Source organism: Colletotrichum lupini, chromosome 3 (genome assembly GCF_023278565.1).
Source record: "Colletotrichum lupini chromosome 3, complete sequence".
Taxonomy (NCBI): Eukaryota; Fungi; Ascomycota; class Sordariomycetes; order Glomerellales; family Glomerellaceae; genus Colletotrichum; species Colletotrichum lupini.
Window position 1 is genome coordinate 687,922 of NC_064676.1, and position 25,813 is coordinate 713,734.

Below are 25,813 nucleotides of genomic sequence, written 5' to 3' on the forward strand. Positions count from 1 at the left end.
GGGTCCAATTGCATCCGTAAGGTTGTCGAGCATTTTGAGTTCCATTTGGCAACTGGATCTGACGTGAAGTTTCCTGCAGGCACTGAGGGGCATGCCCGCTTGTCCACCACAATAAGCTTACCAACTGGCGGCAACTTTCCTCATTTTCAGAGGATGCAGAGATAGATGGCAATATCGTCTGGACTCGGATCATAGCTGGCCAGGAACGGCGGCCAGAATCTCCGTTGAGCAAGATCGGTTGAATCCCATCTGCTGTTCGGAGCGACATCCCGAATAGGGTGACCTTGTCCGCAGAAAGTGCATCTCCAGGGAGAAGAGGCACATCTGGAGTACATTTCGCCTACAGAATTACGCAGTAATCAAGCTTTCCAGACATCTGTAGCGCGGGTAGGCCCTGCGCTAAGCCCTAAGAGAATGCGAAAGTGACTCCTTCCAAACCAGTTACCCGCCCGGCGAGCTTGCGATCCGGAGGCCACCGAGGTTTGCTATTGGCTTCGGAATGAGTTAAGCATTCGGTCGTGGGGAACTCGGCTTTGATAAGCGGCGGTGGCCCTCTCGAGACGCACGGGTGAAGACCCTCCCCCTTCTTCTCTCCCCTCCCACCCATGCCACCATCGCAAAACGTTCCCACCCTTACCCCAGGCGAAACTCGCTCTATGACAACCTGCGGCTGAATCTGTCTGATCTTCCGCCTCATCTTTCCGTCCACATCGTTGTCGAGGCGTCTGAAGTCTGCGGCGCCTTACCGAATGCGCCGACCACCCGTCGCAAGACTTCCAAAAACTCAGCCGATATCGCGACCCATGTTGCAATAATGAACGCAAATGCAGCCACACCATAGTCGTTCGCTAGCTGGTCGCGCCCAATTCAGACCATGACGGCCTCGCGCCCCCACCAGACTTGCTTCATGAATGGTTGACTTGGCGATGACATGGTCACCCGTCGCGTCTGTTCTTTGAACCCCCTGCACATGCCATACCATGATTTCGGGTCCGATAGATTCCTGTACCTGACAATCTTCTAAGTCGCCGTCTTAACCGATTCGGCTCGTCTCATGTTGTCTCGACTCTCGTCCCCCTCGGCCTCCATACCCCGGGGAGAGCGTCGTCTGTCTGAACTTTTGAAGTCTCATCGCAACGGTGTGCTAGCCAAAGCTGGCCGAGCATGAGGCTCTTGCTCTGGACCGTCTGAATTCCACTGATTCACCAAGGATCTGCTCTGATCATGTTTTCCATCCAATCTCTTCTTTATAAACCTGGCTGATCTCCCTCTCGGCACCAAATTCCTTCTTCTTGGCTATAGCTTCTCATCTTCATACGACATTCTCTTTGCACCGTTTCGTTTCATTCTTTTCAATTTCGAGTTCTGTGAGCTCTTCCATTCTTTGTATCGCCAGCTGATCTGACCTCGTTTTACTCTACTATCTTACAATCAACTCTTCGCTTCAAACCACGTCAGTCGACAGCACACAGAAGGCCGGTCTTTTCTGTCTTAATCACTCTCGACCGTCGATAATCCAAATCTCGATCAAGATGAAGTACCAGACTATCGCTTTCGCCACTTCGACCCTCGTCGGTCTCGTGGCGGCCAGTCCCTACCACCGTCACCACCATGTGAGACGTGTCAGCAAGCGTGAGGTTCCCCAGGAGCACTCTCACGAGATCTTCCTCAACATTACCCGCGAGTTCCTGAACAAGGAGAACCCCAAAGCCATTGCCGACCCCGTCTTTGGCCTCCTCGGAGACGCAGCCGCCAAGACTGGCGCCGGACAGGTCACCAACTTGGCTTGCCTGCAGCAGGAGACTGCCGACCAGGCTTTCACCAACGCTAAGGCCGCCAAGGATATCCGCGGCATGTCTGCTGCTCTCGTCTACCAGACTCTTGAGCGCAACACCGCGGGCGTGGGTGTGAACAGCGCGGCTTGCACCGACAAGCCTGTCAACGCTGAGATCGCCGCCCTCTCCAAGAAGCACCAGGACCCCGCAGCCGACGGCGCTGCAGCCAACAATAAGGAGGTTGCTCTCGCGCTAGCCAAGCAGTTGGCCGCAGTCGGCGGTGATCCCATGCTGGCTCTCGAGAGCGGCACCTTCGCTCCTGGTGACAAGTCCGACACTACCTTCAAGGGTCTCAGCTGCGACACTGACACCGACCCTACCGGATGCATCTTCACTGAGAAGAAGCTTGTCCTTGATGCGACTCCCGACGAGATCACCGCCGCTGCTAAGGGTGTCACTCAGACCGTCACCGGCGGCACTGGTGAGCTGAAGGCAACTCACATCGACATCACTGGCCTCGCCGTTGCCGGCCAGGCCGGAGCTGCTAAGGGAGGACAGACTTCAAGCACTCCTGCGAAGGCTAAGAATAGTGCCACGCCTTCCAGCGGCAACACAAACTCCAACACCAACACCAACACCAACACCAACGACGCTTCTTGCGATGCGTCCAGCTCTAACAACGGCGCAGCCCAGACCAAGGCCAACAACGGCACTGCTGGCGGAAACAACGGAAACAACTCGAACAACAACGGCAACGCTAACAGCGGCAATGCCAACACTGGCAACGGCAACAACGTTCAGACTTTCACCGGCTCTCTCGGTGGCGCCCCTCCCCCGGTCATCCAGAGCTCCGGCAACCGCCCCTTCTCCGTCAACGGTGACACCTTCGTCGGAAAGGGCGCCGCCCTCGGCCGATCCTGCGACGTTCAGCACAACGCCTGCGCCCGCGCCGTCAACAGCGGGCAGCTCGACGGCGAGGTCTCCCAGTGCGACGAGCAGAACACCCAGTGCCGCGCCCAAGCCAACCTCCGCAAGCGCTTCTTCAAGCGCCAGGCCACCGACTTCGGTTCCTGCAGCGACCCTTCCGTCGTCTTCAAGGACGGCTTGCCCGATCGCCAGGCCGCGGCGTTCATCGCAAACAACCAGGGCGACTTCAACCACGGCTCTGCGCAGAAGATTGGTATCATTGCTGGCTTCATCTGTCAGCGCCTTTCTGACAGCTGCAAGGCGCCTGCTGCTACCGTCGAGAGCTGCAACAAGGCTCAAACTGCGGCTGTTGCTGCTACTCAGGATGAGACTGCTGCGAATGTGTTCAACAGCATGCTAATTGGCGGCTCGGCTAGTGGCAACGTCACCGCTCGTGGTGAGCTCAGACTTCACTGATTGGAGTACTTCAGAAGTGGATTCGAATCGTTACTCGATGATGGGTACATGGAAGGTGTTTAGGCTTGCATTGATTTACGCTTCCGGTGGCAGTTTGGTGGCAACATTGAGATATCCTCCGCACGGTTCAATGTCAGGAGTAGCTTTAGGTGTTTCTTGGAGTCTTGGTGACTTTTCAAATTGAGTCAAAATTTCATGCCTCACATCCTTATTCTAAACATCGAGTGACCTATTCAGCAGTATATTGCTCATGCTAACCAAACCCTTGATAGTTCATTGTTCGCATGCGGTGGTATTCACGACAGGGCAGTAAGGTTTGAGGTTTCTAGGCCCGTTTCGAATTGCTTAACTCCTAGGAGCTGGCCATTGGCAAGGATGCAATAAGTTCAAGTATTATTGATAAGTAAGCTAGAAGTCTTCTCTCAAGACACCGACTCAAGGCGAGTTGTACTTGAGGTACGCGCCGCTGCCAGTGTCATGCGTCAGGTTCGTCTGCACAACACGACCGTTCTTCAAGCTACCACTCTCAGCAACACCTCCAACAGCCGCGGTACCGTTCAAACGATGCAGCTTGTTCTCGCCAGCCAGCACTGTAAAGTTGGCGAGGGAAATCTCGTATCCCTGCTTGATCCTGGTCGTAGGAATACCAAAGAATGAAGCATTCACAGCATCGTAGTCAATGCTGAGCTCATAGTATCCCCTGTAGAACAGGTCTTGCCACTGCAACTCACGATTCGCAGCAGTAAGCCATGCTGATCCCGCGTTCGCCGCCGCCAGCGAAATGTTCTGCCCAGCGGGGCACGGCGAGCTCACAGCCGAACCCGCAAATTCGACGCCGACGGAACCGGAGCCCGTGTTCGGATCGTACTCGTGCTCACCAAGCCAGACAAGATCCGATACCCACGAAGCGTGTGAGTCGCCCGCGAGGAAGATGTTGTTGCCGACGTTCTGCTCGTACAGGACCTGGAAGGTGCGGTTGCGGTTCGCTTGATAACCGTCCCACTGGTCGTAGTTCATCGGGTTCTCGGCGCCGAGGGCCAGACTCTCGTTCATGCGGCTGAAGATGATTTGGTTGCCAATGACACGCCAGGTCGCACCGCGGGTCGAGCTTTGGCGAAGGGTTTTGTAGAACCAGGCTTCTTGGCGGGGTCCCATGAGGGAGCGGCTTGCGTCGTTGGAAATGGCGTGGATGTAGTCGGTGTTGGTGTACACATCCGTGATCTAGGGGGTTAGCAAGACCCTGACATCCCTATGGGAGAGGATTGAAACTTACAGCGCGATCGTACTGGCGAGTATCCAACATCACGAGGTCGAACAAGTTGCCGAAGTTGAACTCTCTCCAGATGCGGAGGTTATCATCCATATCGACCTGGCGAATAGGCACTAGCAGGGCGTTAGTATCGATATCATCATCAAAACTGCGTTGAGAGTGTAAGCATACTCCACTCAAAGTACGCGCGAACGGCATTCATCTTGCGTTGGTCAACGGAGACACCGCCATCAGCAATGAAAGAATCCTCAGTGTTGTTAAGCTCTGAGGCACCATCTCGCCACGTGTTGTCCGAAACCTCTGTTTCCCATTAGTCAATGTGGCGCATAACGAAAGACTGCTACCAACCGTGGTCGTCCCAAACCGGGATCCAGGGAAAGCTCTGGTGGCTGGCCACCAAGTCCAGGTCGGTTCTGTAGGTTGCAATGCGCTTGCGATAGTCATACAAACTGCCAAAAGTCAGCTTGGAATGTTCCCTAGAGAAGTAACACAAGCTACTGACGTGAAGATCTGGCGATCGGGAAGAGGAATTCTTCCGATCGAGTTGCCCCAGCCATACTCGCCATTGCCGTACTCGTAGATGTAGTCTCCAAGATGGATCACGTAGTCAACCGAGTCCTTTCGGACTGGGTTGCCGTAAGCGTTGAAGAAACCGAAAGCTTCACCAAGTCAGTTGAAAAGTTCTAAGGACTCTGGAATGGAAAGTTCACGAAGACGTACGGTAGTTGCTGCAAGAGTAGACGGCAAGCTTGATCGGTGTTTCAACTCGGGAGTTCTTTGAAGGAATCGTCTTTGTCCGGCCAATCGGGGACGTCTTGTTTGAGTTGCAAATACCAAACTGATAGTCTTCAATGCAAGTTAATTACCCTCCCTGGACGAATTGAACTGTGGTCACTCACAATAGACCGTGAAAGGCGCCAATCGCTTGGCCTCAACCTTTACAGTATAATCCACATCAGAGCTCGTGTAAGCAGTACCCGAGTCAACAACAGCTTCAAAAGTCTTGCTTGTGCTGATTTTCCAATCAACGCAGACCGGAGAGTCACTCTTCTTCACATAGTCTTCCGTGCTATGGTCATACAGGGGAACGTAGCCGCTGACAGTCAAGTTGCTCTTGTCATTGTCAGCTGTCGGAGCAGCTCGCGTCCACAGGATGACGCTGTCCTCGTACGGATCACCGGAAGCCACGCCATGCGTGAAGTTCAGCTTGGCTGGATCCCAGTGGGAATTGGCGTAGGTGCGCTTAGCGACCTTATTGATGGAGACACCAAGTGACGCATGGTGCTTCGACGGCGATAGGTAGTTGAGGTTACCTGTGAAGGCAGCCGATGCCGCAGTGGCTAGAGCCAAGACAGCAAAGATGGGCTGAACCATGATGACTGTGGCTGTCACGCTCTGGAGAATTGAGACGCGAATGAAGTGACCACAAAGACTTGAGCTTTTGGTTGCCAAGAAGGGACCATCATTAAGCTTTGACGGCGAGAGCCGCCATTTATGAGCTTTGGTTTACAAAAGTTTCCAGGCAGGAGAATACCAGGATGAGCTTCTGCAGCTTCCATCTCAGGCCGTTTGTTTTTCGCTCTTGATGGACGCCCGCCACGTGCGTTATTCAGACGGCCATGCTCGTGGGTAATCACCTCAACAGTGATTGGACATTGAATCCCTTCACCGGACAACAGGAATCGTTAGTCTTCTCTCAATGACGACAATCACCAGGGATTATCGCAGAGTAGCATTCGCGAACCCCTCTTCTTATCAATCGTGCATGTGCTGAGATGGGCATAGGTTTACCAGGCTTGCAAGGCACGGAAATAAGTCCTCTTTATGAATGGCATATCTTGAACCGCGGTTCACACGTGCGCCCGGTTCTGGAGGTCATTGGTGGTCTTGGCGATGTGGGGCCGTCGCTCCGGTTCTTCGGCTCTACATAGCTGGGATCCCGCCTTTGTCAACTCGTGCATAGCAGGGTCGCGTTATCAATGAAATATTGCTGAACAGAGATATCCTGTCTTCTCCATGGGAAAACATTGCTGTTTTGGAACATCGTTCTAGCATGACGTACAACTAACAATCTGCTGGTGCATACTGTTTTGTTTCCAATGGTAAATGTATCTAGCTCTGCATAAATACAAGTCACTTCCCACACTTAATGGAGGCCGAAGTGACATCTACACCCAACAAGTAATGGCACTCAGCTTCGTATACTACACTCTTATGGCACAATAACACACATCGTCTAGCGCACATTGTTTGCTGCCATATTCACGCGTCAATATTTTTGGGGGGAAATAGGTACATGTACCTGACATGAAAGAAATGAGTACATCGCACCTTGTGCTTGTGGCACATCTCATGCCTCGGGCTGGGGTCTTGAGGGACAAGAAACCTTCGGTGCAGCCTTTCCCGCTCCTTTTCCTCTCCAGGCATACTTGGCGGTGAAGTTATCTATCATTCGTAGGCGACAAAACCTGTGGAAGAATGGAGACCAGCTAAGATTCACGCTGTACCTTTTCTAGGCTGCGGACTTGCTTTTGAGGTAGCTTATCATACACTGTTTGAGATGATCAGTAGTTCTCAGTACCATCCAACCAGGAGACCACCTGGGAACATGCAAAATACCTATGTAAGTTGGGGTCAGATTACAGTATGACTTAACGTCACTCCTAAACGATGTGAGCGGGGTAGAACGAAGTCGGAGGATCTATTGTTAGGAGCTGGGCAATTCTAGGTCATCACTGCTGGGATCTGACTTGCTGACTATATGAAATCCCTCCATCGTTAGCAAGACACCTGACTAAGAAGTATCTATGCTCAGACAGCTATGATTCCGGTTATCACAATCACCCCAGCCACGATCCATCCAAACGTAAGAATTTTGGCCTGAACCAAACCTCCTGAACGCAAATCAATGCGATCTTGTGCGGAGCAAACTACATGGTATCGCCCGCTTGCCTTCTTCTCAAGCTTATCGAAAGGCTCACATGAAAAAGAGCCTTCCGCATAGATTTGAAGGTATTCCGTCCGGTTGGCGAGCGCCTCTTTGCTGAGTTTGTTTCGAAACTCAAAGTAGGAATCGCTTCAACATATCATTAGTATTTTTCGTCCCACATCATCATCGGAGACACGAAAGAGCTTACAAAAACTGTTTAGACAAATTCCCCCTTAGGTAACTTTCTCCCATATTTGGCCGGGGCCAGTACCACGACCGTATCATCTCACCCTTTTCGGACACTCGATACTCTGTTGATAAATTCAAGTTGAGGTTGTATCCGATGTCGAGGCTGAAGTCTTCCCACTGCTCTGCCTGTGGTGGAACCGAAAGCCACACTAAGTCCCGTTCGTTCCTGATTGTGAGATTGCCCAGATGGTCGAAAGGTAAATCGAGATGCTGATAAAAATTGCCGCCGAAGCTACTAAAGCTACCCACACTCAACGTCTTGAGGTTTACTAGCCGCTCAATGCCGTTAAGGCTGTATGTTGTTTGAATACTGCCAATTGTTTGTTCAGTGATACCAGATCCGCCCAGCACCAGCGTGAGATTGTTTGGCTTTCCGGATGTGCTATAGGCGAATTTCACCTTGCCAATCTTCGCGGCGCCAATCTGAAGGCGCTTGACTTTGCCTGAGTTGTAGATGGAAACGTCGTCCACTCCGAGTTGAGGTTCCTTGAAGAATGCGTCGAGAGACTCGAGACCGCCTAACCCGAGCTCCATGGATCTACCATCAATTGAACCGTCGCGATTCGTGATACCGGTGATATTTCGAAAGGCGCTCATTTTCAAATTCGTCAATTTGGGTGCATACATGAGTCGCATATATCCCACTGACTCTAATCGGTCGACGTCGAGATACTTCAAGCTTTCCAGGCCGTGAAGCACGAAATTTTCGCCGACCGATTGCAGTTCTGGAAAGCTGAGGCCTGAGATCCATCCGTCGTATGCTAATATCATCGAGCCGTTGACTCTTGTGATGGTACTGGAAGAGATGCTTGTGATATTGTGGTTGTATCCAATGCACTGCGCTGATACTTGTGGGCATTGAGAAACGTTCACAAGGTCGCCATGAATAACCTTGACTCCCTCGAGGGCAATCTCCTGGGCGGATGCTCCAGCGATGACAGTAACATTTCCAAAGATCTCGGGACAGTTCCGCAGTGCATCTGCATCCGCTTGTGACGTGATCACCACGGAACCACACTCCTGGCCGATGACTTCTGTTGGTTCAAAGGGTCGTTAGTCAAATCACGGGCAGGCCTCATTTCATGTCTTCTTACGATGCTGCCCAACAATGAGGGCTAATAAGAACCCATTTCTCCAAGGCGACGACCCAAACATATTGCAAAGACCGAACTATAATCAGTCGCAAGCATACCTATTGAAGAGCGGGCGCTGACTTCCTTAAAGACAACCAAATCCCCCCGTTATTTCCAAAGCTCCACTGAATTAGCTACCTGCATTGGGGCACATGCCCGTTCACCAGGAGGTAGGGCTGGCAAAATAAGCTTAAGCCTGATGGTTAACACATTAAGTCGACCCACCCCCTTTTGGCCACCCCATCAAAACATAGTATCAAAACATCGCCACTAACTATACTTAATTAATTAACTATCTTCTACTACTATAATAATATAGTTATTATTCTCCCTAGGTAATTCGACCCCTACGAGTTAACTAGGACTAACTAGACGGTTACTAAAGTCCTCCTAAGCTCTTTATATATCCTAGATATTTACGAACCTAGTATTTAGGTCTATTAGTATACTCTTCTTTTTCCGCGGCCTTAATTAGTTAACTTTAGCTTTTAGAACTCGAATATAGTACTAAGATATTACTAAATAGTAGGCCTGCTCGCTAAATGCCTTTTTTACCTTTCTAAATAGTAGTCGTTAAGTATTATAGTCTAAACTAAGCTCTATAAATAACTTTAACTAATCGCAAAGCTCGCTAGCCTTCTTAGGTATTAACTAGTTAATAATAGACGCCGCTAATACCTAGTTAATAGCTTTTCTAATATTACTAGTCACTTGCCTAGTATCTATAGTCTTTTTAGTTAGTATAACTAGGTTAAGTAAGACTATTAGATTAGTAAGTAGTCTAGCTATATTAGGGGGATATAGTCCAGTTACTTTCTACCTACTTCGTATATTTAACGACGTTAAACTAGCTAAACGAGCTTTTTAGTAGTAGCTTAAGAAGTACCGCTTTCTAACGATAGTAGAATTGTTTATTATATCCTCCTTACTAAGCTCCTTCCTATACTTAGACTTAATAAGTCTAAAAATAGCTATATCTAACGGCTAGAGGATATAGGAAGTATATAGTAGTAAGAATAGTAAGTAGACGTTATTTCTATAGTATTCCTATATAAATTCTGTCGTTATATAACTCTTATAGCTATTTAGAACTAATAATCGAGGCTTATTAAGTATACTAAGCCCCCTAAGGGGGGGGGTCTTAGTCTATAATAAGAACACTGTTTTTAACTACTTAAGAGTAGTCTTATTAGTCGTCCAGCTATTATCTATTATTATAAACTCCTAACTAGTATAAGGGTTAAGTTTAAGTAGAAACTACTACTATTATACTAACTTTCCTTTATATATAACTAGTAGTTTAATAGCTCGACTATTAGTAAAGATATACTTAATAATAAATACCTAAATACGCAAACTAGGCTCTTTTTTTCGTACTACTATGGTCTCTGCCTTGCTTAAAACTAGGCTATTAAATCCCTTGCTCTCTAGGATACTAGTCTTATCTATATTATACTTATTAGCTTATTTAATATCGCTAATCTCTAGTATATCGAGTAATCTAAACTATAACTTAATTATATTAGTAATAGCCCTATTTAGACGCCTCGAATCGATAGTACGACTTCTCTAGACCTTAATTAATAAGTTCCTCCTTAAGAAAGCGTTTATTTATCTCTTCCTAAAAGGATTTATATCCCCCTAGGATCTTAGAACTCGCTTAGCGAATTTTATAAGCTATTCGTAGGTTAGTATAACGCTTAGATTATATTAAATACGAACTTATTAAGCTAGCTAGTCTTCTTACTATAGAGGAAGCCTTTAGAGGTTTATAAATACTATTACCCTCGTTTAGTAGCCTCTCTTATAGTTACGAAGAGTTAACTTTAGAACTCCGAACTTAATCAAAGCCCGATTAACTAAGAGACCTCTTCTAATAGCCTTAAGAGCCCGAATAACTTTATTTTCGGTATACGAGACTATTATATATCAATAAATAAGTATATAAAAAAGAATTATATTTGGACGATTTTTGTAATTATTATAGTGGTTTGAAAATCGTGGGTAGGGTTTTAATACGGTGGCTGGGATGGAGAAATGGGGTGGCCAAAAGGGGGGGGTGGCCAAAAGGGGGTGGGTCGACTTAACTGCTGCCTACCAAACCAACCGTCGGGATACTGGCTCCGATAGAAGGCTTGACCACAATTTCCTCACGAAGACCGGGCGCCTGCCCCTGGTCGATACGGTGGACAAAATTACAAGCATCCCGAAGAGCTGAAATCGCAGGGCCTTAATGCAGGGTCAAATCGTCTGACCTGCCTATTAGGTAGTAGCTTCGTAGCTGCCAAGTCCGCCCTACCCGAGGAGGAATCTTGACCGAAGCCAACGGCCTCATCTGGGATTTCTCATCCGAACTTGAACCAAATGACACAAAATTCAGAAATCCACGACTTGTGCAACAACGCGTCTTGATTGCGTGTCAAGTACGCGAACTATAGAGGCCAACTTCGACGTCAATTGAATTTTGCGTTTGCAAATCACGTCCATGGCAGTCACAGAAAGTTCTGTAGAACTTGGTTGAGCGCCGAAACAGCACCCTGCATTTTCATTCCAATTCTGCCGCGGTCACCACCTGCCTGTTAGAGCACTGGCAGTTGATCAATTATGGAAGTCATGAAGTTGCAAGAGAGTTAGAATGTCATAGGCAGCACCAAGTGACGGATTGCAATGAACTGTTTGAGAAGACTTGGTGCTATGACAGACGTGATCCCCTAAGGTTCGTTGTCTTTTGTGAATCAAACCGCAACTTCGTACGACGCAGCATGAGTTTCGAAAGACTGTGCGGCGACTGGAATTGAGGGCACTTCGCGTGTTCTTGTTTCATTTTAAGACAGAAATTTGAGGCCAAGGCATTCAAGCAAGCCTTTGGGCCATAGAGACAACCAGACGATGAACTTACCTACTAACAGAAAGCTCGGTTTTTGGGTGATTCAGGACGATTCTTCTCAAACAGTCAGACTGTTTGCAGAACTGGGAGGCAGCATCAATTACCATCACTCACAGACAGGTACTAATGCTGGCTATGTGTAGGTTTCTCCGTAGTCTCCGGATCCGGGTTGGTGGCAAGAGGCTTATACCTCCACGATCTAGGCAGAGACTAAGTCATTCTTTGGACACTTTCAGTGGCTTACAATACCGATTTTCATCTTGGCACTCGTGGTAAGGATCTTCTTCTCCGATGTTCCTCACCCGCTGGGCGCCCTCACGACTCAAGAACCCCGTCGGACTTTGAGTTTATTTCCCGTCGTGATACAAAACTACCGACGACATGGTCTCTCCTAACAAGATTTATCTTGCCAAGTATGCGACTTCTGGAGAAGCCTATCATTCTTGCTACAATTTCCAAGGATAGAGGGAGGCTCAGATGAGTGCCAAGTCGAGGTTAATCAATCTGAACTTTACGGAGTGTCTTTGCTGACGAACGCTTCCCTCACCACTGGGCTTAAAGGACTGGCGATATTCCATTTCAAGTAGATCGAATGAAATCATGTTAGATCTTGTTCCCTGATACCTCTGTTCTCTTCATACTGCCACTACCGTCAACATTTTCCTCCAATTATCAGCGACCATGAAACAACCAGTGTACATCCTATTGTTGCTCCTAACATTTGTCGTCTCCTCCGCGGGGACGATCGCACTCACCTTTGCACCATGCTACGCAACATTTTGCTCCGAGGACTACTTCGAATTCGAGACTAGATTACACCTTTTAGTCTACTTCGGCTTAGTCGCCGGCTTCGGCTGCTTTCTCCTCCTTCGATCTTATACCACGTGGGTTCATACCCTAAGTAGTTACCATCTCATGCGCATACCTTTGGGAGGTAAACGTGTCACTTTTGGTGGTCTTTTGGCAAGTATCTGGATAGTCGCGGTGGTTGCCTCCACGACTCTGTTCTGGCTGCCAGCTCAACGGGACTTCTGGGGTTTCAGAGCAGACCCCTTGGGATGGGCGAGTGCTAAGCTTAAACTCACGATCACGGGGGTGACTGGTCACTATGCCGATATCCTGCTCGGACTATTAGTGATCCCAGTTTCTAGGAACAGTCTACTTGGAAGGGGGTTCTCGTTGCATCACAGCACACTATTATATGCGCACAAGATCATTGCCTATCTCTTTTCGGTGTCAGCAACCGCTCATGGAGTTACATATCTTGTAAGTCTTTGGTTCAGTCCCGGCACCTTGTGCAATTTCTAACCGGTAGTAGCTATATGCAACAGATTCCAGCAGCGACGGCGATGAGGCAAAGGAGGAAGCATTCGCCACAGGCAATCCGGCAATGACTCTGTCGGAGAGCAAGCAAAGAAGCGAATGGTTCACCATGACCACATACACCGGTATAGCTGCCATCTTGCCCGTGTGGTTGATCATCGTCACCTCGCTTCCATGGATTCGGAGAACCCACTACAACTTCTTTTATTACACCCATGTCATATTCGGTCTGATCATTTTCGTCGCGGCATGCATCCATGCCAGTACCGACTTCTATCTCCTTCTTCCGGGACTCTACCTCTGGGTCGCCGACTGGACATGTAGACTCTTTGGCGGACAGGCAGGCGGTCTCGCCTCGAAAACCGGTGCGACTCTGGAAAATGCAGGCAACAATTGGCTCAGGATATCCACACACCTGCCAGTCTCAAAGAACGCATCAGCGAGCACTTTTGACCTCGTCCAGGAGAAGGGAGAAACTCTGCACGAACCTCTTAGCTACTACTATCTCAGCATCCCATCCATCAGCAAATTACAGAACCACGCATTCACCGCTGCAGTTTCTGCTTCCACCGGAGCTGGTCCCACTTTCCTCTTGCAACCCACTACCGGAAAGAAGCAAAAGAGGCTGAACAAGGAGTGGACTTGGAGGTTGGGCGCCCTCGTTCCTCAACCATTTGGGAGCACACCTCTTGAAGTCCGAGTTGAAGGGCCCTACAGAGTCGGCGACGACGGATTCAAGAGTGCCTCCCACATCGTCTGTGTTGTAGGTGGAACAGGAATCACCGGCGCCTTGAATCTAGCATCATGGTGGTTGGACAAGAGGCCAGCGAACTCCGCCTTCACTCTCGTATGGGCTGTGCGTCATAAGGAGGCTACGACGATCACGGAGTGGGCTCAACTTCAAGAGGCAGCATCTTCGGTTCCGGAGCTTACTGTGGTTGCCCACGTGAGTTCGGAAAGTGGCCGTTTGGATCCCACCTCATGTATCCGTGGAGCTCTCATTGCCGGCCAGCACACAAAAGTGGATTCCGCCGGACATGCTTGGGTCTACGGTTCTGGCCCAGCAGGTCTTATTAGCACCGTTGAGAGGTCGTGTATTGAGGCTCGGAAGGGTATCGTTGCTGGTAGAGGGGGGAGAAGTACCGACTCATGGAAAGTAAACGATCTGGGCTGGTACATGGCGAAGTGGGAAGTCTAAGGTTTTCAACTCCCCAAGCTTATTTAGTAGATTTTCTTTGTTATTGTTAGTATCCCTATTATAAGGTAGTTAGTTCGAACCGTAGTTAACAAAGAGATTAATTAAACTATATAAATATCTACGTAGTAAGTATAAAAAAGAGGTTCTAACCGTAGGTTAGGCTAGTTATAATAATCGTAAATAGGGCCCCTAATTAGCCCCTATATAGTCGGCTATATACCGCGGTCGAATTAGACTTCTAATCCGATACTAACTTTCTCTTTTTTTTATCGATTTAACCGCTACGGTTAAAGGTATAATTCGACCTCGGGCCCGTTTACTAAGTCGTCTCCTTTTCCCCCTTTTCTCTACTCTTTTTATATAACCTATCCCTCTATTCGTATAATAACTTTTCCGCTACTTACGAATTACTCTAATCCCTTATTTAGTACTACTTTTATAAAAGCGTCTACGAGGTTATTTTTATTATTAATTTAACGGATCTCGAGTATCTCGCGCCTTTTATACGATTACTTAAGGGCTATAATATCGATTATAAGCCTCTTTTCTTTCGTCGTTCCTAATTTAATAAGGTATTCGTATAGTAAGTAAGAATTTATATAAATAACCGTTAGAATAGGTAGAAGGCTAATTCGATTAGTAATTTTCCTTAGCGTCGTTAAAATCGTATAAAAGAGGTTAACGCTATTAACTATACCGTAAACCTCTAATGCTAATATACTTCTCGTTACCCACTTATTTTTAGTTAATAAATAGTAGATTATATTACCGTATATAGTAAATTCGCTCTCGCTTATACTCTCGTTAACTAAGATAATAATATACCCTAATTACGAAATAAGGTCGTTATTATTTATAAATAACTTATTAATAAAGACGTAGAGCTTACTAATTATAAGGTCGATCGGGTAGTAAACGAGACCTCGATCGAGATTTATTTATTACTATTTAAGCCGCTTATTAAATACCTCGACGTCTCGTTCGGTTAGATCTATAACTTACGCTACCCTAGTATAGTTAAAAGTCGCTTTAGGTTAATAAATACTTATAATATATACCCCTCGCGCGAGCTTAGCTTTATATTACTTCTTAACGTTAGTTATATTCGGATTAACGAGGTTAATCTTCTCGCCCTACCCCTTTTATTAGAAAACGACGGTTTCCCCTTTAATTATAAAAATCCTGCTATTAAATACTAAGGGGGTATTTGTTATAAGGACCTCTTTTAGTTTCGTTATAAAGCCCGCTTTTTAGAGCTCCTTATCCTCTTTCTTTATAAAGTTAATATTAAATAGGCCTAATATATCGTCGGTCTATATTCTAATAATCCTAAATTAGTTACCTTCGTACTCCGCGACTAGTACGTACGGGTTATACGTAGAGGTAACTATTAATAATTAATTAATATACAAATCGTAATAGGTAGCCCACTAATAAGTACCCGATTCTACGAGCCTATATAGTAGCTTAAGCACTTTAATAATCGTACCTTCTGGGTACTTACTAGCCATTTCCTTTAGTAAATAGGCTAGGATTTTCCTTATAAGCCCTGTGGCCGATTAAGTATAGGCCTAGGTAATATTACGGCTCTAAATCTCGTATCCCTTCTTCCGTAGCGATACTATTAGTACTATTATTAATTATTAACTATAGCGCTATATAGTAAGCGATTATATAAGTAGCGTCGCTTTTTTAACGTTACCGTACCCCTAAATTACGTATCTGGACTTCTTATATAGCTAGGGTGTTCCTTTCCCTTTAATCTTACGAACTATTCGTAATTTAAATATATAGAGGTTTATATATTTTTTTAAGTTATATAGGATAAATCGATAGACCCCTTGATTATAAAGAGTATTTATTTCGATAAGATCTAATCCCTTATACGGCTTTCTAATAGTTATAATTACGCCTTCCTTACGTAGTTTAACCACTAGCTCAAAATTAGCTTTCTCTTTTACTATATAAAAAGTATTAATTACCTCGTTATTAATAATAAATTACCGCATTAGGGCTTGCTATTATAGTCTTTTACGACGTCTCGCTAGTAGTATTAGTACCCTTTTAGCAATATCCTCTTCCTCGTCGTCTATTAGTACTACTATAACGATTTTATTAAAGATAATTTCCTATACCTCTACCGCGGGTTATATAGTTTCCCTTAGCTCTTTTTCTTTTTATAAGTTAGAAATTACCTCGTTAGGATCAATATAGTACGGTCTAACTACTATAATTAATATTTTAAGTAGCTAGTTACGATCTCTTATAACTATATAAGAGCGCTCGTCGATAGAAATTAACTTATATAGCCTAGCCTATTATTAAATAATTTCGTACTATACTTGTATATCTAAATTTAGTAGTATATTTAGATTATCCCTTATATTAGGCCTATTGTGCGTAGTAATTACCTCGTTAACTTACCTTTTTATACTTATTTTGCGCAGTGCCTATATTACTTTTTTAATTACTTAGGCTCGTTAGCTTACGCTTAGCGATAGTAGCGAGGCTAAGGTCGTTCTTAAATATACTCTAAATACTAATAACGTTAGTATAAGTCCGTTAGGCCCTATGGTATCGTTATAGTATTTAAGTACTATCTAGAGGTATTCGTCGTTAGTAAAATCCGGATTTTCCTTTTTAATAATTCTAAACGCCCTTTTTAATTACTAGTATGCCCTTTCTACTTTTTTAATACTATAGTACGTTTTAACGGGTACGACTTTTAGTTATATACCGTAGGCTATCGTATTATTCTTAAATTTTACTAACTTAAAGCTAGTACTAGCGTCGGTTCTAATACTATTTAGCGGTCCTTAGTATATATCGATTTAGCTTTTTCGCAGGGCTGCCCATACTATCTTTACTTATAAATCCCGGAGGAATTACCCTACTTAAAAAGATATAAATACGTCGATTATATATAGTACTAGCCGACTATTTAAATAAAGAATATTGACGACTATTTCCTAGTTAAAGTTAAGCTCATTACGCAATTTAAACTTAAATCTGCGTAGGCTCTGCGCATTTATCTAGTATTAGTAATATACTTTTATTAACTACTCTAGCGCGCCTATTTTAATATTATTATTACCTAATTACTTTAGGAGGTTATATAGCCTCGTAACTAACGGGTACCCAAATCTTTAGTATAGTTTTCTAAGCTTACTTTTTATTAGGTAATTAATTAACTTCGTATCGTTAATAAGCTTTATAAACGTATGCCCCTATCGTTGTTCGACTACCTCGAAGTACTTATTATTAGAAATTCTGTTCTTCGTATTATCGAATATAATGCCTAGTCGATCTATGTCTTTTAGATATAAGAGAAATAGGGTATTAACGGGTAAAATATAGAAAGTTATTATTCCGAAGTATATCTCTACTTCTACTATACCTAGGGCAACGATTTTTATACTTAAGCTAAAACTAATCCTTATAATACCCGCTATTAACGTATTAAGCGTTATTAGCACGATTTTTTATAATACTTAGAATTGCCCTTTTCCTCTAGTTAACTATTACGATACCTTAGTATTTAAGATAATCCTATAGAAATCGTCTAGGCCGTACCTTTTGCTCGCGTAGAATATTTATATAAGCTTAGTATTCGAGGGATCTAAGTAGTATAAAAAGGACCTCTCTAGCTACCCCTAAATATACTTAGTACTATATTCCTTTTTTTTAAATATCGAAAGAGATAGCGTCTTCTCTTTAATTATTAAAATAATAGGCTTCGGCCCTATTAAATTCGCCCTTTTAGCCGCCTCTATATCCGTTATCTAAAGGACCTTCCCTTATTATCTATATATAAAAGCCTGCTTATTAAGAGCTTCCGCTACCCTCTATTCGTTTAGCCTCGTATATCCTCTAGAGGCTAACGGGGCAAAAAAAGAGTAGTTAATATTTTTAATTTCGTTATAATTTAATTTATTAATATAGGGGGTGAGATTTTCTTTATTTTCTAAATCTCTTATAGGGGGTATATACTTTAGGCCGCTACTTTAGCTACCGTCGCTAGGTTCTATACCCCCGGATCTGCCCTTATATATAATAAAAAATTAGTTAAACTAACGAGGGCTAGTTTTATTATTTACTACCCTCGACTTTTTATACTATTCGTACGATTTAGTACGCTCTTCCTCGGAGTAGTTACTTAATTAATATCTATTCTTTTTATAAATATAGTATTGCTTTTTTTATTACTTTATTTATAAGTTAAATCTCTACTTATTTAACGAATCTAGGCCTCTTTACTAGCGATTATTATATCTAGCCTCTTTTCCTTTCTTATTATACGTTCGATCGACCTAATATTATAAATAAGGGCCGTCGTATACTTAGAAATAGGTTTAGCGTAGTATTCTCGCCTTAATATTAAAGCTAGATCTTAGCCTCGAATAGAGCGTCTCGTAGTCTTTAGGTACTTAGTATAGGGTGATTTTTACTTTTAGTATACGCTAGATTACGATATAAAAATATCCGACTTTCTATTCGTTTATTCCCTTATTTAGCTAGGTTTTTACTAGCTTATCGATTCGATCGATAAGCTCTTCGAGGATCTCTACTCGTAATTTACTCTCTATTATCCTAGCTATAGATATAAAAGAAATCGCTCGTAGCTTAGATAGGAGCTCTAGGTTCTTATTATAGGTTTCGAAGCGGCTTCGGATTACGTTAATTATATTAAAAAAGTCGTTTCGATCGAGATTACGTACCGCTTTATAATAATAATTAGAGGCTTTGCTTACGAGTACGATATTAATTACTAAATAGTACTAATATTCCTTAATTCTAACTTTTTCGTAGTAATTATAAAATATCGTTAGGGTTTTTTATAAGACCTTATACTTCCCTCTAGAATATAATTTCTCTTTTGGGAAGATCTTTTTAAAGTTTGTGAATTGCTTCGTATTTACTACTAGATTTTTAGTATCTATATACGAACCCTGTGTCGCTACGTATTATTAGTAATTTCGGGTCGTTTACCTCTTTTTTTATTAGCCGATCGGTGCCGAATTTCGTATTAGTAGTAGTAACGAGTTATAGATTAAAATAGGCGGAATTATCGATTATCGTACTTTTAGTACTATATTTTACCCCGGTATATCCTTTTATAACGACAAATTTCCGTTAGTAATTATAGAGAGGAAATCTAGGTTATTTACCCTTTTTCTAAATTTATTAAAGCGATTATACGCTCTATCGACCTATGCTTAGTTTTATAGTACGAATTCCTTTTTTATAATTATTACTATTAGTATTTTATATAGCTCTCGCGATTATAATTACACTAGTAATACCCCTCGCTCGTAGAGGAATCTATTAACTACTTTTATAATTCTTAGGCTTGCGCTCGCGAACTATTTATTTAGCTAGTAGCTAAGGTCGTTTATAATCTCGTAAAATAGGGGTTACCCCTATAGCCCCTTTTTTTTATAAACCTTAATTAAATAGATTAATACTGCGTTAATTTATTTACTATTAGGCTAATCCGCAATTCTATATATCTACGTCCCCTAATAGTCCGGGTTAATATTTATTTATTTATAAAGAATTAGGATTCTATTTAGGATTGGGTTTCGTCCTCTTTCTTTTTACTTTAACTCGCTAAGGGTCGTGCTCTAGCTTATACTTATATTAGCAGTCGTTAGCGTATTTAATTTTAATAAGGATATATTTAATCCGCGCGCGGGTCGTAGTAAATCCGTACTTTCGCTACTTAACGAATTTATTAAGGTCTAAAAGATTCCCGCTTTTTCTTACCGTCTCGCTACTACTCTCGTTTTTACTATTTTTAGTAATTACTACTACCCTTTTAAATCGCTAACTATCGTACTTACTAAGATCCTCCTTTTTATTTAATAAAAAAGGGTAGGTTTTAGTAGTTCTTTTTAATAATAGTAGCGGTAGACGTTTATATTACTATAGGAAAATATAATAATTAGTCTTAGGATCTTTATTAGTTACTAATTTCCGCTATCCCGTATATTTCTAGTCTCCTAAGCCTCGTGCTCTTTATAATCTCTAAATAGCTTCTTTAGTTAATTTTTAATCGCGGGCCGGCTATAGAAAAGTCGTTTAATAAAAAAGCTACTTAGGGCGCTAGTAAAAGGCTAGTTACTTAAGCAGTTCTATTAATTAACGTAGTTTAACGTAGTAAATATCGACCTCTCGTAAGTAATAAAAGGCTATAATTACTTAATTCCGTGCGGCCTTTAAGAATCGCCTCCTTTTTCGTTTACTTCCGTAAGGTTAATTAGTACGAATCTCCTATCCCGTATAGTATTAAGAAGTCGTCTTTTTTATATAGCGAGATACTTTACTAATTTATAATAGTAGAGTTTAATTATTAATTAGTATTAGTATCCTTATTATAGGGTAGTTAGTTCGAACCGTAGTTAACGAAGAGATTAATTAAACTATATAAATATCTACGTAGTAGGTATAAAAAGGAGGTTCTAATTATAGGTTAGGCTAGCTACGATAATCGTAAATAGGGCCCCTAATTAGCCCCTGCGCAGTCGGCTGTATGCCGCGGTCGAATTAGACTTCTAATCCGACAGTTATCTGCAAATCGCTGATTTTTCTTGTCTGCACGTGGGTTAATTGGCAGCAATCACAATTGTTCCTAGCGGACTCAACTATTTTAGACTCTACTTTCTTATTTCTCATATGAAAAAGTTGAACAGTATCAAATGCACATTTATAGTGAGAGCCATGCACGACGTGGACGCACTTGTTCCGGTCAGCTGAATAAGACTACATCATGGAGTCTACATGTAAAACTCAATGGTTGCTAAGTAGAGTACTCAAGTACGATATTACTTTGCGAGAAATTCAGTTGGGGATACACTACGCCCCGATTTCCTTCACAACCCTCTTGACAACCTCATCCAGATCTTCCTCTGACACACCAAGCTTGTTCATGTCGGTGACCTTGGCGCTGTAGTCACCGCCCCAGCCCTCGCGCATGTGGTTGACATAGAAGCCAACCAACATTGCCATGTGATCCCCCTTCTTGAACTTCTCGTTCGAATCAGCCACAACAGCCTCTGCGTCCAAAATCTCAACCTTCCAATCCGCCTCCTTCGTGCCCGTAGCTCGCAGGATGCTATCAAGCATATTCCTCTGGCTGATATAAAAAGACTTCAAGTACACAGGCCTGTTCCGGAACTGCTCAAGCTCAGCATCGGGCAAGCTCAGAACACCAGCGGTTGCCTTTCCGGTCGTGCCAATAGTGGTGGTGATGAACTTCGTGTTTCCACCATCAAACAGCTTCGCAGAGCGGTTCTTGATATCGATGCCCCAGAATCCCTGACCAAGAGACCAGTCGAACCAAGGGTTGTTGACAATGGCGATCCAGCTCATGCCCAGCTCCTCGGTCAAATCGCGGAACTGCTTCTTGCCCGCGACCATGGGGCTGGCCTCGAGCAATTTCGACGGCGCGGGGTCGGAGCTGAATTCGGTAGGCACGACCCACTTGACGCCGGCCTTGGCCGCAGCACGGATGAGAGGCGCCTGGCCCGTCATATAGCTGTCAAAGCCGAGTTGAAGGATCAGCACATCCTGGCCTTGGAACGCTGAAACCAGGAAGTCTTCGTCAGAGTAGTCGCCCTTCTTGACGATGACGCCGGCTGGGAGTGTGGCGGAGGATTGAGCGCGGGAGACAGCGGTGATGGTGTGGATGCCCTTGTCGAGGAGGGCGTTGAGGGTGAACCCGCCGAGGTTACCACTGGCACCGACGATGGCAATCTTGCGTCCTTGTTGTCCAGACATTTTTAGATTGAATTTTGACTTTGAAGTGATTCAATGCTGTATAACGATTGAGGATTGGTGACTGAAGATTTATAGTAAAGTTGATTCTTGAGCTTCGATACTAAATTTGCCTTTGTGTTTGAGTGATTGATCTGTGGTGTTCTGTTGCTCTCATTCATCCACAAGAGGGCAGATGCCATCCTTTAATATTTCTGACATACTGACAGATTCCAATGAGACACAAGTAGTGTTCCCGTTCCCGTGCTCAACAAACAATGCATTATTGCTTCCAGCACCCGGATAGTGTGTAAGCCTTCAGAGACATTGTATCCTCCACCACCATGAAAACGCATCCGGCGAGCACAGACAACATCCAAAGTGCTGCTGACAACTTACAAATGGAGTGGCTGATTGCTAAGCTCCTGGGATCAGCTAACTTAAAAGGGTCCGAAACCTGACCAGATGTGGCTGGTTGGTGTCCACACCGCGCGGTTCGGGGGTAAATTAGCCACGTTGGGATGCCTCAGCTCCGAGGCTTCGGACTTTTGAATTGCCCATTTTGTTGATTTGGGGCAATTCCCCTCCGTAGGCATCCCAGATCTGAGTAATCCAGCTCCTGTCGTTGTGAAGTTTGTGAGACAACTCACTGTTTCTTGGAATAACATACCCGGGACTTTCGTGCCGTGAAAGGATTAGGCTGCATGCGTCACTACCTATCTTTGTCAGCTGTAGTTGAGTATCTCATGGTCAAGGAAGGCCGAAAAAATATCTGTGGACAGTGGTTTGGTTCATCGAAAGATGACTTGTTGCTCCCCATGAAGGAGCAAACTTTGGAGCCGACCGGCCATTGCAATTTTCGCAATGTCGAAATGTCTCCGGCTGCGTCTGTCACCAGCTGGCAGTAATCGGACTCGTCTGAAACGCGCCTGTGCTCTCCCAGCTCATCCGGCGGCGCATCGCTGACGGCATTCGGGGACGCAGCATGCGCTCATCCATGTCCATCTTTGCGCAGCAAACAACGACATACGCATTGAATTTCGAAGTAGCAGAACCCATCGTCGCATTGAATCGTCACTCATCTTGTAGAAATTCAAGTGTGATGAGATCGCTTCATTCCACACCGGAGCGTTGACCACCAGCTCTCAGCCTGCTTCGATCACCCTCCGGCTATGGGCAACTGAGCGAGCCACAAATTCACAGCCTTGAGCCTCGTAGGACACCCTCTTGTAATCACCGAGCCAATAAGTTGCAACTGGAATCATAATGGCATCCGCCTCTCGCGACGGCGCCCGCTTCCAGCCACTCCCCTCGGGACCCTCAGGGCCGGGCTCTAGCTCCTCGAGGTCGTCCTTTGACTCAACATCCGATCCCAACGATGCCGACGACGAAGCTTTCGCACTTCTATCCGACGACGATGCCGTATCTCTTCTTTCGGATGACATCGAGCTCGAAGAAATCTCCACAGCCGGGCCATCCGCCGGCTCGGGCTCTCGTCCGGCCAAGTCCCGGTCAGAGATGGATCAACGGTTCCAGGATGCCATCAACGCCGAGCGGAGCATGACGCCACGAGATGCCATCCGCGCCTACCCGATGGCTGTATTCTGGAGTCTCGTCGTGTCTCTATGTGTGATCATGGAAGGTCGGTTCAACATTAGAGACAACTACGTGAGTACTCCAAGCTAATGAGTTCATAGGCTACGACACCATCCTCATCGGCAGCTTCTTCGCCCACCCAGAATTCGCAAAGAAGTTCGGCGATGGCAAAGATAATGAAGGCCGAGACCAGCTCTCCGCCCTCTGGCAAGCCGTCCTCGGCAACAGCAGCACCTTTGGCTGCATCATCGGCGTCATCGCCAACGGCTTCCTCGTTGAGCGGTGCGGCCAAAAGACAGCCCTCATCAGCTCTCTCTTCGTACTCTCCGGCTGCATCTTCATCACCTTCTTTGCAACCAATAAGACCATGCTCATGCTTGGTCAGATCGCGTGCGGCCTGCCCTGGGGCGTCTTCGCATCCTCAGCACCCGCGTATGCGTCTGAGGTCTTGCCGTTGACGCTGCGGGTGTATCTGACTACGTGGACCAATATGTGCTTCATCATCGGCCAGCTCATGTCCGCGGCCGTACTCGCGGGGCTACTGCCGCGGAGAGACGAGTGGTCCTATCGAATCCCGTTCGCACTACAATGGTCCTGGCCGGTACTGCTTATCCCGCTGCTGGTATTCGCTCCGGAGTCCCCATGGCATCTTGTCAGGACCGGCCAGCTCGACAAGGCGGAGAAGGCATTGCTACGTCTCCAAAGGCGAAAAGTTAACAACCTAGACGCCAAAGTCCGTCTACGTGAAATCATAGAAACCGATAGAATGGAGCAGGAGCACCAGACAGGAACAACCTACTGGGACTGCTTCCGCGGCGACGAACGTCGCCGCACAGAGATCGCATGCGTAGCATTCGCAGGCCAAGTCCTCTCCGGCTCGAGCTTCGCCTACAACTCAGTATACTTCTTTCAGCAAGCCGGGCTGAACCCGCAAGATGATTATAACCTCAATGTCGGCGGTACCGCGCTAGCTCTGGTGGGGACCGTCGTCAATTGGGTCGCGCTGATGCCGTACTTTGGCCGTCGTCGCATCTATCTCTGGGGCATGCTTAGCATGTCCACTATACTCTTCATCATCGGCGTCCTCGACAGGATAGGCCGGTTGCCGAATGCACCATCGTCACCCATAGGCTGGGTCCAAGCCTGTCTTACCCTGGTGTGGACTTTTATCTTCCAGCTATCGGTCGGTCAGCTTGGGTGGGCTATCCCAGCCGAGGTTGGATCTACGCGTCTACGGCAAAAGACCATTTGTGTCGCGAGGTCTACCTATTATGTGATGAATCTACTGGCAAACGCCTTCCAGCCATTTTTTATCAACCCGAACGCGTTGAATCTCAAGGGTACTACGGGTTTCGTCTGGGGAACCTCGGCGTTTCTCACATTTGTGTGGGCATTTTTCCGGCTGCCGGAAACAAAGGGGCGCACGTACGAGGAGCTGGATTATCTCTTTCACAACAATACCGCGACGAGGCAGTTTGACAAGACGGAGGTGGATGTTTTTGAAGGAGGCTATGAGAAAGTGTCACCACCTAACTCTCGATGAGTTTCTTCATGTTCTCCTGTAGGGTTCAGCTACTGGATGACAGGACGTAGCAATAGATAAAGTGCTTAGGTACTTGTATGGAGAGAAGGAATATCAAGTATCACTTCTTGTCCGATTGATAAGACATGCCATTGACCAATAGTGATTTCTTCCTGTTTATCACTCGATATCTTGCGCAGTCGCTGTTCACCTGGATCCAGAGATCCCGGTCAGCGAGCGTTTCTTGGAAATTTGAGATTTGTGAGCCCTGAGTCTCGATACCTGACGTAGCTCATGACTATGCGCACACTCGAAGTCACTATCCCGAGGTCTTGTCAATGGTAAGCATTTCAGCTGAAGTAGCGCTTGTACATCAGATGCCTCGATCTTTTGACTCGTCAACCTCGATTCAAATCCGGCAGAAGCTCACACGAAGAGCAGGGATCATAGCTCAACGCCACGGAATCTCCCCGCACATCCACAGCCTAGAGGCAAAAGGGCAAAACACACACACACACACCGACCCCGGTCAAGCTTGCTCTCCCCCACCAAAGGGCGTCAGGGCGCAGCCAACACGCTGGCAAGCTTCGGAGACTCGACGCTAACGAAGCGGTTACCCCAACGAGTAAGCAGACTAGAACGTCGGCGAGCGGGCAGAGCAACGATCCTCCCTCTTTGTAGAATCATCCTCGGCACTGGGCGGCCATTCTAATTAGCTATGGTTTCGCGAAACGCGTGCGCGGGGACTAGGGAACCTGCGGCTTGCCACGGCTTCGGTGCATGAGACGGGCCC

The 25,813-nt window shown here is 45.6% G+C and overlaps 6 protein-coding genes across 6 annotated transcripts; 3 read left to right on the top strand and 3 right to left on the bottom strand.

The window, feature by feature from the left end:
• Positions 1-1,532: 1,532 nt before the first annotated feature.
• On the top strand, positions 1,533-3,158 carry CLUP02_04935 (uncharacterized protein; the record flags this gene model as incomplete). Its single annotated transcript, XM_049283944.1, has 1 exon — positions 1,533-3,158. The coding sequence occupies one exon, from the start codon at positions 1,533-1,535 to the stop codon at positions 3,156-3,158; it is 1,626 nt and encodes a 541-aa protein (XP_049141087.1).
• A 435-nt stretch (positions 3,159-3,593) lies between these two features.
• On the bottom strand, positions 3,594-5,802 carry CLUP02_04936 (PhoD-like phosphatase; the record flags this gene model as incomplete). Its single annotated transcript, XM_049283945.1, has 7 exons — positions 3,594-4,379; positions 4,432-4,541; positions 4,600-4,728; positions 4,777-4,877; positions 4,931-5,087; positions 5,149-5,274; positions 5,328-5,802. The coding sequence occupies 7 exons, from the start codon at positions 5,800-5,802 to the stop codon at positions 3,594-3,596; spliced, it is 1,884 nt and encodes a 627-aa protein (XP_049141088.1).
• Positions 5,803-7,239: 1,437 nt separating this feature from the next.
• On the bottom strand, positions 7,240-8,761 carry CLUP02_04937 (uncharacterized protein; the record flags this gene model as incomplete). Its single annotated transcript, XM_049283946.1, has 3 exons — positions 7,240-7,504; positions 7,566-8,640; positions 8,701-8,761. The coding sequence occupies 3 exons, from the start codon at positions 8,759-8,761 to the stop codon at positions 7,240-7,242; spliced, it is 1,401 nt and encodes a 466-aa protein (XP_049141089.1).
• A 3,546-nt stretch (positions 8,762-12,307) lies between these two features.
• CLUP02_04938 (uncharacterized protein) lies at positions 12,308-14,147 on the top strand (the record flags this gene model as incomplete). Its single annotated transcript, XM_049283947.1, has 2 exons — positions 12,308-12,892; positions 12,945-14,147. 2 exons carry the CDS (start codon positions 12,308-12,310, stop codon positions 14,145-14,147), a joined length of 1,788 nt encoding a protein of 595 aa, XP_049141090.1.
• Positions 14,148-21,002: 6,855 nt separating this feature from the next.
• On the bottom strand, positions 21,003-21,926 carry CLUP02_04939 (uncharacterized protein; the record flags this gene model as incomplete). Its single annotated transcript, XM_049283948.1, has 1 exon — positions 21,003-21,926. One exon carries the CDS (start codon positions 21,924-21,926, stop codon positions 21,003-21,005), a length of 924 nt encoding a protein of 307 aa, XP_049141091.1.
• Positions 21,927-23,168: 1,242 nt separating this feature from the next.
• CLUP02_04940 (sugar porter family MFS transporter) lies at positions 23,169-25,041 on the top strand (the record flags this gene model as incomplete). The annotated part of the gene is made up of 2 exons (XM_049283949.1): positions 23,169-23,544; positions 23,600-25,041. 2 exons carry the CDS (start codon positions 23,169-23,171, stop codon positions 25,039-25,041), a joined length of 1,818 nt encoding a protein of 605 aa, XP_049141092.1.
• Between the last annotated feature and the right edge of the window lie 772 nt (positions 25,042-25,813).